General features: G+C 39.4%; 1 protein-coding gene across 4 annotated transcripts in view; it reads left to right on the forward strand.

The window, feature by feature from the left end:
* Nucleotides 1–342: 342 nt before the first annotated feature.
* The window catches only part of RBM28 (RNA binding motif protein 28), a 28,307-nt gene continuing 16,596 nt past the window's right edge, over nt 343–12,053 (forward strand). For 2 of the 4 annotated variants that reach the window (XM_010975631.3, XM_031455305.2), the window contains exons 1-10: nt 343–563; nt 2,244–2,402; nt 2,819–2,913; nt 3,359–3,434; nt 3,887–3,979; nt 4,748–4,819; nt 5,668–5,839; nt 5,979–6,121; nt 9,073–9,142; nt 11,517–11,626. In XM_010975631.3, the coding sequence (XP_010973933.1) occupies nt 446–563; nt 2,244–2,402; nt 2,819–2,913; nt 3,359–3,434; nt 3,887–3,979; nt 4,748–4,819; nt 5,668–5,839; nt 5,979–6,121; nt 9,073–9,142; nt 11,517–11,626 (1,108 nt within the window). In that variant the 5' untranslated portion in view covers nt 343–445. The remainder of the gene's footprint in view (nt 564–2,243; nt 2,403–2,818; nt 2,914–3,358; nt 3,435–3,886; nt 3,980–4,747; nt 4,820–5,667; nt 5,840–5,978; nt 6,122–9,072; nt 9,143–11,516; nt 11,627–12,053) is intronic. The other 2 variants (XM_064487378.1, XM_064487379.1) reach the window with 2 other exon arrangements.

The following is a 12,053-nucleotide window of genomic DNA, read 5'->3' on the forward strand; positions in this document are numbered from 1 at the left end:
GTGGTGGCACTGCAGAAAATATTTATTAAACATCTATTGTATGTTAGATCCTGGGTTAGGTCCAGAACAAGAACAACTTCTCCTGCCTTCCCTAGTGAATTTGGGATCTACCTCCGGGAGGTGAGATTTTAAGCAGGATAGGAACTCGCTACGTCAAATTTCCCTGCAGAGGCAAGGGGGTGGTACTTGGATGAGGGGTGGAGGCCCGCTAGAGAAGCTCCGCCTCTGGGCGTTGCGACTTTTCATTCCGGAATACTTTTTCATTCCGGAATACTTTTTCATTCCGGAATACTTTTTCCGCTTCCACCACGTTTCCCTCCGGACTCTTTTGAGTGACGAGCACTTCCGGAATCTCCCGGCAGATTGGCGTGGTCCGCTAGGTAAAGTCAGTACTTGGACTCACGTGCGGTAGCCTTGGCCCCGCGCGCCCCCATTTCTCGGCCTCATGGCTGGGCTGACCCTGTTTGTGGGCCGCCTGCCGACCTCGGCCCGCAGTGAGCAACTGGAGGAGCTGTTCAGTCAGGTGGGGCCGGTGAAGCAGTGCTTCGTGGTGACTGAGAAAGGTAGGGGGCGGGGCGGTTGAGGCTAGGGTTGGGGTTCCTGGGAGCCGGGTGGGGGGGCGAGAACACTCTACGAAACTTCAGCGAGCCATATAATTCTTTACCTGCCCGTAAGTGAAAGGACTTTGGAGCTGAGTTTATTTTCCAGATTGAGATGAATCCATAAGAGTCCGTTTCTGAAAGTCGAATCAGCCCCTTAAGTTTGTATAGCGCTTTCCGTTTATTCTGTACGCTCACATGTAAGATCTTATTTGGCAGTAAATAATTAACTTTTAATAAGACGTCAGTAAGGCTTATTGAAAGTCAACTGATTGCCAGGTGCGGTGCTGAGTTCCACATCTTATCTCATTTAATTTTCGCATCAGTTTTGTTGGGTGGAGAGTTAACCCCATTTTACAGATGAGGAATCTAGGTCTTTGGGAAACTTAGTAACTTTAGCTCAAGTTCGTGCAGCTAGTAAGTAGCGGATTCAGAATTTGATCACCAGACCTGGAGCTCTTAACCAGTATGTTATTCACACACCCAGTTACTTATTCCATAAATATTTATTGAATGCCGACTACTTGTCAGGCACTAATGTAGGTCTGGTGGGTATAGCAGTGCACAGAATCAAACCCCAAAACCTTGCTTTTGTCTTTAAGATGGGGAAGACAGCCAATAAATAAATAACCAAAATGTATAGTGATAATGGTGATAAATGCTGAGAGAAATAAATCAGGGAAGAAGGGTAGGGAGTTTCTGTGTGTGGCAGTGGTGGGGAAGCTGTAGAGGGATGAGGAGTGTTTTTACTTTCTGAGAGGTGAGTGGGCAGACTTTTATGAGAAGGAGTTCCACAAGAAAAGAAACAGATCTCCATATCACAGTATGCTTTCGTAGTGCCGAGTGTCAGCTTTAACCAGTTTATGTGAATCAGCGTCCTGTGTTAGAGGGCTTGTACCCTAAAGCAGGTTAGAGTGTAGTTATACAAGGAGAGCATGTGAGTTCTGTTTCTTCTTTGGGTCGTAGGCAGGCTATTTGGTCTATCCTTTTCTTTTTTGATGCAGTAAATTACTTAAAACTTTACTACACAAAAATATTTTTTTAAAAGCCTACCAAAAAGAGCAAAGGTGGGTTACAGTTGATATTTGCAACTGTTCATTTCAAATGATACATTTGGAAAGAAGGGATGATGATATTCCCTTCTCCCTCCTTGGTGTGTTCTAATAAAATGAGAGAAGAGATTTACAGCCCCTTTGGAAAGGTTAATTTGATATTGATTTCTAAGGCTTGTTAATAGTGATAATAGTACCTGCAGGCTCCTGATGTGGCTTAATTATTTCATTGTTATTTTTGAAGCTACCATACTTACCTTTCCTGCCTTCTCTGATGATGTTCTGTTCTCTTTGATGTTGAGTTCTTCTTTGGGGGTGTAATGCATATCATGGGTCCTCCATATTCTTGAGATTATCAAGGAAGGAAGAAGAAAGGGAGTTAACAGCAAAGACACCACATAAAGAGGAAGCCTCACAATTTCTGAGCAAAGCGGGGAAGGGGCCACTCATGCCAACCATGTTTCTTTCTGTCTTGAGAATTTTGGCAAATGGTAATTGACTGTATATCTGCTAGTTTAGGGCTGTGAGAATTTACTTGTTTAGGGATCTTGGCTTACTGTTATCCCCCCACCCTATCCTCATACTGTTCCAGGGAGTAAGGCATGTCGAGGCTTTGGCTATGTCACTTTTTCTATGCTGGAAGACGTTCAGAGGGCCCTAAAGGAGATTACCACCTTTGAAGGCTGCAAGATCAATGTGACTGTTGCCAAAAAAAAACTAAGGAACAAGTCCAAAGAAAAGGGGAAAAATGGTGAGTTTCTAGTAACTGAAGGGGTTTTCCCCCACAATTGAGGGGGAGGGTGAGTGGCACTGGGGGTAACTTCTAGACTTAAAGCTTCCCGAATTTCCTTTTTTAAAAAAAATTGATTTAGTATTTTTTTCAATTGAAGTATAGTCAATTTACAATGTGTCAGTTTCTGGTGTACAGCATAGTGTTTTAGCCAAATTTCCTTTTGATGTCCAAAATCATCCAGTGTATTTTGTTACTCGCTTTAGACTTGTGTTTACTTCTAAGTCTGAAAAATCTGGTGTTCCTTGGCATTGTCATACTTAACCTATGACAAATGCCATCTGTTGCTAGTAGCTTCTTTCCTGTGATGTTCTGGGCCTAGAGGGGCATAGACTTATTTCATTGCCTCTTTTTTTTTTTTTTTTTTTTTTTTTTAGAAAAATCAGAGTCCCCAAAGAAAGAGCTGAAACCAAAGAAAGCCAAAGTTGCAGATAAGAAAGCCAGATTAATTATTCGGAATCTAAGCTTTAAGGTAAGTTACAGAGAAAACCAACAGGTCATACATGTTCTGAAGGCTATTGGAGTGAAGGCATGCTCATTTGTGGAATTCCTCACCAGGATGGTATAATTGGGCTTAATTCCTCCTGGGAATGAATCTTAGCCTTGTTGAATTCAGAAAATGGGCCTGTATAAACAAGAACTTATTAAGGAGAGAAAGTGTGAAGACGCTTTCCTATTGGAGAAACTACTGCTGAGGAAGGGAGGGGAGGAAAAGCTCTCTGATGTCTGTCCTATTTGCCTTTTAGATACAAAGCAAGATGTCTTCTATTCTAAAATGTTTGATGTCCTAGTCTCAAAATTTAAAAAGGAATAAAAATATTTAAGCTCTTCCTAGTGAACTAATTTAGTAGTTGATGTTTCATGTTTGTTTGCTGTGATAATATCTCTTTTTGTTTTTTCTTCACTTTTGAATTCAGTGTTCAGAAGATGACTTGAGGACAATATTTGCTCAATTTGGAGCTGTCCTGGAAGTAAACATTCCTAGGAAACCAGGTACTGCAAACCTTTATTTTATGTGGATTAAATTGTTTTGCATAAGGATCTTTTTTTCCCCTAACATGTTTGAACTAAGCACCATTTGAAATAGAAATACAAGGTTCACGTCATACTCTGTGAGTCCCAGATGATGTGATATATGTAAAGCATCAGGCACAGTGCTTGACAAGTAATAAAAACTCAAATAATAGTGTTTAGTCCCTTGATGGTATTTTTAGTTAGATCAGAACTACTTTTAGAAAACGAGTTATAGTTTGAGAAAACGCATTGCCCTGCCCAAACTTGAGTCAGGGTAACCTCAGCAGGATATAGGCTATTGCTTTGGGCAAGGGGCTGGCTGGTTGGCAGGATTTGGGCTACCTTGCCAGCTCAGGTTGCTGTAATGTCCTTCTTAGTGTCTGTTGGCTCCCAACCTGCTACCTCTAATTTCTTTGTACTTTTGCACACAGATGGAAAAATGCGTGGTTTTGCTTTTGTTCAGTTCAAAAACCTCCTAGAAGCAGGAAAAGCTCTCAAAAGCATGAACATGAAAGAGATAAAAGGTAACTTTTCTATACCCATACCATGTCTGGTGTTTAGGCAGAGTAGCACAATAACCCACTTCCTGCATTTTCAAGAAGGGTTTGCCTTGTTGAGAGTCTCACTACTATAAATAGAAGATGTTTTGGTGAACCTAGCATTTAATCTTAGGGTTAAACTTGAAAGGACCCATGCCATCCTCTTCTTTTCTTTTCTTTTCTTTTTTTTTGGTGGTGAGTGTCCTTTTAAATCCCTAATGAAAAACCGTTCCTGATATAAAAAAGATGCAGGTTGCTGTCAAGGGAATGTGGGATTTGGAGGTTCCTCCTTCTTGGTTATGGTCACTATTCAGCTCCTGTGGGCTACTAAACTGACTGTGAGGTTACTTTGGGTCCTGATTTACCAGGTACTGTGCCTAAACAAGGAATTGGCTTCAAGATTTCCTAACTTCTGAGTAGTGTACAGATTATTCCAGAATGTCTGTTTTGCTTCTTGCTAGTATAACTGGAAACTTGATCTAACTGAAAGCACTGTTCTAAGTCTTTATTCTTTTTACTAATCTTATCCCAAGTGTGGTGACTGTGTAGAAAGGCAAAACTTCTGTTCATTGATAAAAAATAGTTAAGGGTTAAAGGAATAGGCACCTACTAGTTTTATTTTAGGACCAGCATTCTCTTTATCTTCAGTTTCTTTGTCTCCATTACTGTTTTTGATGAATAGGAAGTCATTTACAAGAGTTAAGAATGTTAAAGAGAAGAAGGCCCTTCTCATGCTACTTTTCTGTATGACAGGGCGGACAGTGGCTGTGGATTGGGCTGTGGCAAAGGATAAATATAAAAATACACAGTCTGCCTCTGCCCCAGGTAAGATGTGGTGATGTTGGGTAGGAGGGGTTGTATGTCCTGGGGTGAGTGAGTGTGGAAACAATCCTGCCTACAATAAAAGTATAGGAGAACTTGCTTGTCTGTGAGGATATTGGGCTGGAGATACTAAAAGCACAAGATTAACCAAAAGATTGAGACTGAGGAGTAAGAAAACTCTGAATTCCTGTTGGCTCAGATATAAGTGCAGAACTGCTTGGCAGTTTGTATTGTACCATCTGGTGATCTGGTCCCAAAACATAGGATCTTTTGAATCTAAGCCCACTCCTGGGTGTGGATATGGGTGAGGAGTAGGGCCTGAGTTCATTATCCCCTCTACTTGCTGTCCTTTCCAGCTTTCATAATAAGGAGTGATGAAACATTAAAAATAGGGAAACTTAAATTTTGAGTTTTATTTAGAGAATGATTAGCTTTAAGCCACCAGGAGCTCAGAGAACAGAATTCACAAAGGTTAAAGTTCATGGCTGGGCTCTAGAGCGAGCATTGTGCTGGCTGTGGTGCATGATGATACACTGTTTGTGGAGGATCACTTGCTACTTAATCTCGTTCTGAGCCTGGTTAACCTTCAGGCTTCTGACAAATGGGACAGCCTACAAGGGAATCTCAGTGATGAGGGGTTTCTGTTTGTTTTTTGCCTTTTCCCCCCATGCTTTCTCCTATTATGTACAGTAAGAAAAATATATGAGATTTTTACTCAATAAAATAAAATTTTTAAAAAACATGAGATTTCGTCAAACCAAAGGAACTAGAAACTTGAGGTTTTACTCTTATTTAAATAACCTAGCTTTGGATACTAAATGAATTCCTAACTTTCTTTATCTCCTGTCTAGGTGAGGAGAAGAGGCCTGAACCTAAATGTCAGGAATTAGGTCAAGAGAATAGGAGGGAAGAGGAGGAGGAGGAGGAGGAGGATGAAGATGAAGATGAAGATGGAGATGAAGAAGAGGAGGAGGAGGAGAATAAAGAATCGAAGGTGACCAAGCCTGTGCAAATTCAGAAGAGGTAAGTGGCTCAGTGTGTCCCTGAGAGGAAAAATAATGTCTTTCCCTGCCTCCATCATTACGGAATTGACACGTGCAGTGAAGTTGGATAGGCCCCCTTCTCAGCTCAGGAGCCTTAGTTCTGATCTGTGCCATTGCAGGGCAGTCAAGGGGGCGGCACCTGCGGAAAGCAGTGAAGAGGAGCATTCCGATGATGACAGCGATCTGGAGGAAGGAGATAGTGTTGACAGTGGAGAGGAGCTGGCTCAGAGTGATACCAGCACTGAAGAGCAAGAGGATGAAGGTTTGCCCAGGATCTTCGGAGACACCTTTACATTTAAAATAAGTTACTGAGAAATGTGCATCAGCTCAGCTCAAGCTTCTTTTTTAAATAGGACCCTAAGGTGTTTTGTCATATGTACGCTTTTAAATGCTGAAAATGAAACCTTTATATTCCTTTCTTCTAAAGGTTTATTTTTGTTTTTTAAATGAGTTTGGAGGAATGTTTGAGGTTTAAGATTCTTAGGGAGCTTTAAACCTAGTTTGATTCTGAGGCACTGCTGCTCTCTCTGAAATTATCCAGATTGAATGACTGGATAAACAGGATATTGCATCCTGACACCAAAGTGGGTTCTGTTTAATTTAATTAATTTAATTTATTCATTTCTGTACTAAAATTACATTTTATTAAATGTAGCAAACTCAAGAGGGACAGTTAAGAAAACAACTGTATTTTTCCATCCATGCTATTGTCTATAAATGACAGATTACATGGAGTAGATTTGAAAGCCCAAAGATGGTGTTTTTTTCCCCTCAATGATTAGAAGTATTATTTTAAGTGTGTCTGTAAGTGTTAACAAACCCCAGAACATCAGCTTAGTGTAATCTACTCAAAATCAGAGGTATATAAATCACTGGCACCTTCCAGGATGGAGACTGGCAACAGCAATAAAATAATCCATTATTATAACAACAAACACTGAACTTAGAATTTCTCATCTTGAAAAGCTCAGTTCTCTTGAGCAGTCTTCTCTGCCTTTTATTGCATGGGCTTAGAAGTCAAATACTCTGGGTTCAAGTCCCGGCTTTTCCATTTCTAGCTCTGTGGTACTGATCAAGTCCTTACCTCTGGTATCCACGTTACTTCATCTGTGATCAGATGTTAGAGGTCCTCATCTCCTGACATTTAGGAGAGTATCTTGCAAACAGTAAGCCCTCAACATTATTAGTTGCCTTTGTTGCTACTATTCTTATTTTTGTGCCACCCTCCTCCGATAGTCTTCTAAAAAATGTGTGAGTCTCATCAAGTTAGATGCAAGATGGTTGCTGATAAAAATCTTTTAGTGATCACTGGGATGGAGGTGGAGGCACTCTTGAGTTCTGCTGACTAGAATGTAATCTTGGTATTCCATTGCTCCATTCAGTTCAGCAAAACAAGTCCCCTCTTCTCATTCATTTAAAAGCAACATTTATTGAATACCTACTAATGTTAAGCTCTGGGCTGAAGTGAAAAAAAATCCTTATCCTCCAGGAGCTTTTGATCTGGCCCCATGACTTTCACTCACAAATAATTGGCGAGAAAGCAAAGAACAGGAAAAACACATTTCAGAGGCTTTTTTTTTTTTAATGTAGATGAACTAATTTGGACCAGATTAGTGGACACTTTTCTGTGCACACTCTTCTCATGTTGTGTGTAAACACCTATTGTGTGTTTGCCCTTTGGAAAGATTGGAGTAGATGCTTCGTGTGACAGTGATTTGTGAACTTGTCATGAGAGAAAATGTACTTTTACTATTACTACACCTTTATTTATTCAGACAACAAATATTCCAAGTGCCTGCAGTGCTAGATACTGGGTGAACAGGAGTGAATAAGAGAAAATAAAACCCCACATTTCTTAGAGATCACATGCTTAGCTTGTTTGGCATAGGTGTTCAAATCCTGTCTCTGTTCCTTTCTTGAAGTATGACTTTGGGCAAATTACTTTAGCCTCTTTATTATTATCAGTTTCTTCATTTGTAAAATGGGGCTAATAACCACATAGGATTGTTGTGAAGATTAAGTGACTTGTACAACTAATGATTTATATTACTAATATCATTGTTACTATTCCATGCCCGTGGTGGAATATAAACAGTTTTGGATAAAGGACCTCCTGGGGTATTTTGTGAAACTGTAACCAAACCATATTGCAACCTTTATCAAGAATGTTGGGTGTAAAGTCAACTCGTTTATTGAGGGAAGCAGGTCATTACAGAATGAGTAGTGGTCAGTAAGTGATCCTTTACTTTGTCTGGGTGGAGGTTTTTATTCACTGATCAGATCTCCCTTCTTCCTTTTCTGTAAGTCTGGCACATTGATTTGACCATATTAGAAATCTGAAGAAATAAGTTTTTTCTGTGAAGAGAGAATGGTAGACATTTTAGAAGCAAAGAAGCTTTTGTATTGAAGGAACTGTAAGACCTTGCATTGTACAGCCAGATTCAGCTGTCTCTTACCGTTCTTTCACTTGAAAAAATTATAGGACTGATACATAATAATGAGAGAAAATTAATGGAAGATATAGTGCAGAAGAGTGTAATATAGAAAGTAAAAGTTTCTCACCAATCCTCCTAATAGTTCCCCAAAGTAACCTCTGTTATTTTTGTATCCTTCCAGAAATTTTGTGTGTATATATAAGCATATGTGTCTATTCTTAAAAACAGTGAGTCTCCTTTAAACCCAGATCCTCAACCACTTGGGTCCCATCCCCAGAGACAATGAATGTTTTTAAGGGTATTTAATGCCTTCATGAGCAAACACACACACACACACACACACACACACACACACACACACACACACACACACACTCGTAGACAATATAATGTCTATTTGTGTATGGAATGTATATGTATTTTTTTTTCTCCTCAAATGTTCTACATGTTTTATATTTCCAGGAAGCTTATACTGTCCCAGCACCATATGGGAATCTCTTTATTCCCCACACCCTTCCCACAATGAATTTCATTTATCCTTTTTGGTTTTTGCCAATCTGTTGGTGAAAAATGGTATCCCATTTCTTATATGTTTTCCTTTAATTATGAGTGTGAGTTTGAGCATCTTTTCATGTATTTAGCTGCATATCCTTTGTTCATTTTTAATTGGATTTTTTTTCTTATTAATTTATGTAAGATCTTTATATATTTAAAAAGTTAGCCCTTTGTTGTAAGGCTTGCACTGGTGTTTTTCAGCTTGTTTTTCTTTTTACTTCAGACAGGCAAGTCTCAAAGAAGAAAAGGAAACTACCCTCTGATGTGAATGAAGGGAAAACTGTCTTTATAAGGTATGACTTTCTACCTTGAGAACTGTTGTTATATTGTCTTCATAGGTTTCTCTTTTCTTCTCTTCTTGCTTCCTCTTTTCTTTCCTTTTTTCTTCTTTCTTTCTTTTTCTTCTTTTTCCCCCGACTAGTTCTGTTAGCAAGGCCAAAAAGTTAGATGCATCTAAGATTGTTAGCACATCTGCCCTAGGAACATATCACACAATGAGAAATGTAGGAGAGTCAGAACTATATACAGAAGATAAATAGCAGGAGTCTTAATGTCTTGTCCTTATCTCGATTTCATTCTTTGTAATTGGGATCTCATCATTTGGAACAAGTTAGTTCTTCAACTATTAGAAACATCTTGCTTCTGGCCTTTCTTTCAGGTTAAGTGTTGGGGAGGAGTGATAACCACTTGTCCCAAATGATTGTTGTCTTCATGCCTAACTTATCTTCCAAGCTAGTGTCCAGAATAAAGTGAGGCATCCCATCTGTCACCTGGAAAACAGAGGGAGGGAGGGAGGTTTTGTTCCATGTTGCCATTGCTGTTCTAGCCCTACTGACTGCAGTACAGGTTGGCATTTTCAGGAGGTGGGGACATCTTTGGTATGCCTCAAGCGTGCCTTCTGTCCTTTCTTATGTACCTTTGTGCCTGGCCATTTGGATCTTATTTTAGAGATGTGTATTTTATCTTCTTGTACAGTCTTTTAAGATTGTTTTCATTATACAAGTAAATTTATGTTTATTGTGGGAAATTTAGGAAAGAAGTGGGCATAAAGACACACAGACACACAAATCTTAATCACTACTCAGGGGACACTCACACATGCCCATATCAGATATTTACAAAGATGAGTTTAGCCTCTACATGCTGTGCTGTAGCTCATTTTCTTTCTTTATAGCATGTCTCTCCATACTTTCTTTTACTGTGTTGTTTGGAATTTCCATGTAAGTAATTTTGTATTTGTAGAGGATTCTGTCTAACAGGAAAGAAGGAATGTCACACTTAGAAGCCTGTGACCTCAATGCCAAGGATACCACTCTTTATAAATCTTTTAATTAAAAAGGAACTTAGAGGGGGAGGGGATAGCTCAGTAGTAGAGCATGTGCTCAACATGGACGAGGTCCTGGGTTCAATCCCCAGTACCTCCATTAAAAAATAAATAAATAAACCTAATTACTTCTCCATTCCAAAAAGAAACTTAGAAAAGTAAAGGGATGGAAGAGAGAAAACTATGTACATGATAAGGTAAATTAGAAGAAACAGTGTAGGCAGGTTATGTCTTACTGTAGAACATCTTTTTTATTTTGGTTGCTCCATAGGGTAGACTTGTTTATGGGTTTGTTAACTAAGCATAAGAGAAGTAACATTGTAGATATTTTCTTGGGACTGTTTTTCTTACCCCTGGAAGGCTGTGCATAGCTGGGAAATGAGGAATCTTTACACAGTGTTGAAATTTAGTAGAACAAAATCTTCCAACATTTTTTAATCCCATGGAGAGAAATAGTAGTTTTCTCTCTCTCTATCTTTTTTTTTTTTTTTTTTTTTTGCATTTAGTAAACTTTACCATGTTTGGTTATTATTTTGAAGGATTTTCTGACTTTTGTAAAATTTTAACTGGAACCTGGATTTCATAGCAGTGCAGAGGAGAAAATGGCTGATCAAGAGAGAGATGTTTTTCTCAGCCATCTGTGAGTCTTTTGGTTGTAGTAAGGGAAACTAATTTTGGCCAATTTAAGTGAAAAAGCAGGTTTGTTGGATGAACAATAGGGTGGCTCACAGAATCAGAGTTGTCAAAGAGCAAACATCAAGAAGGGGATGAAAATTTGGATGGTTCTGAGACCCTTGTTTCAGAGGGCTGTGGGTCTTTGAAGACATCCCTTTTTTTTTTTTTCTTTCTTAAGGTGTAACATATAGTCTGTAAAGTGCATTAACTGAAGTGTACAACTCAGTGAAACTTTTCATATATATAACCATCTCTGTACATATACTTTATATATGGATATATGTGTGTGTGTGTGTGTGTGTGTATAATCATCACCCAGATCAAGATACCGAACATTCTCAGCTCCTCGTAAGTTTCCCTCAGGTGGGACACTGCTGTTTTGAAGTGAATCTGCATCTACAACTTTGGTAACTGTGTATGTCTGTTCAAGTTTTAAATTCCTGGGAGAGATAATCTGATTAAAAGAGGAAATTCTATCAATTATGGCCAAGGGGCAGATGTCATACGTTGGAGACCTGGCCACTGGGGCCACCCCAGTTGCCATCTCTGAACAAGGAAGGGTGGTCATGAGCAGGGGAACCACTCTGACTGACTCCCTCCCCTTGTGCCGTAACACAGGATCTCACTTTTGTAATTGACCTTTCTTGTGACTTGATTGTCTTCCATAGAAACCTGTCCTTTGACTCAGAGGAAGAAGACCTTGGAGAGCTCCTCCAGCAGTTTGGAGATCTTAAATATGTCCGCATTGTCTTGCATCCAGACACAGAGCATTCTAAAGGTATTTACTGTCAGCTGCTCAGTCCCTAAAAGGGTTGAGATCACTGCCATGTGCACTGACTAGGTTCCATGAGAGCATAATGTGTGCCACTCTGAGAGGTCCACAGTCCATCCAGCGCAGGTTTCTGTGGTCCATAAAAGCACCAAGGACATTCTGAGGTTGTCTTCTATGATGTCAAACTCAGCATCTGTAATGGTGCTGCCAGCTGTAATTTTGTCTAAGCTTTTTAAGCTCTTGCTTATTTATTTTACGGTAATGAATTCCATTTATTGTTCTTTGAATTTCAAATGTGATAGCGTCTCATGGGTATTAATCATTCCACATTGCTTGAAATTACTGGGATATTTTTCAGTTGCTTTTGTTAGAAGTGGAAGCTGACTAAGTTTGTTGCAGTGGCAACAGCAAGAAGGAAAAGGAAGCTATGTAA

Source organism: Camelus dromedarius, chromosome 7 (genome assembly GCF_036321535.1).
Source record: "Camelus dromedarius isolate mCamDro1 chromosome 7, mCamDro1.pat, whole genome shotgun sequence".
Lineage (NCBI taxonomy): Eukaryota > Metazoa > Chordata > Mammalia > Artiodactyla > Camelidae > Camelus > Camelus dromedarius.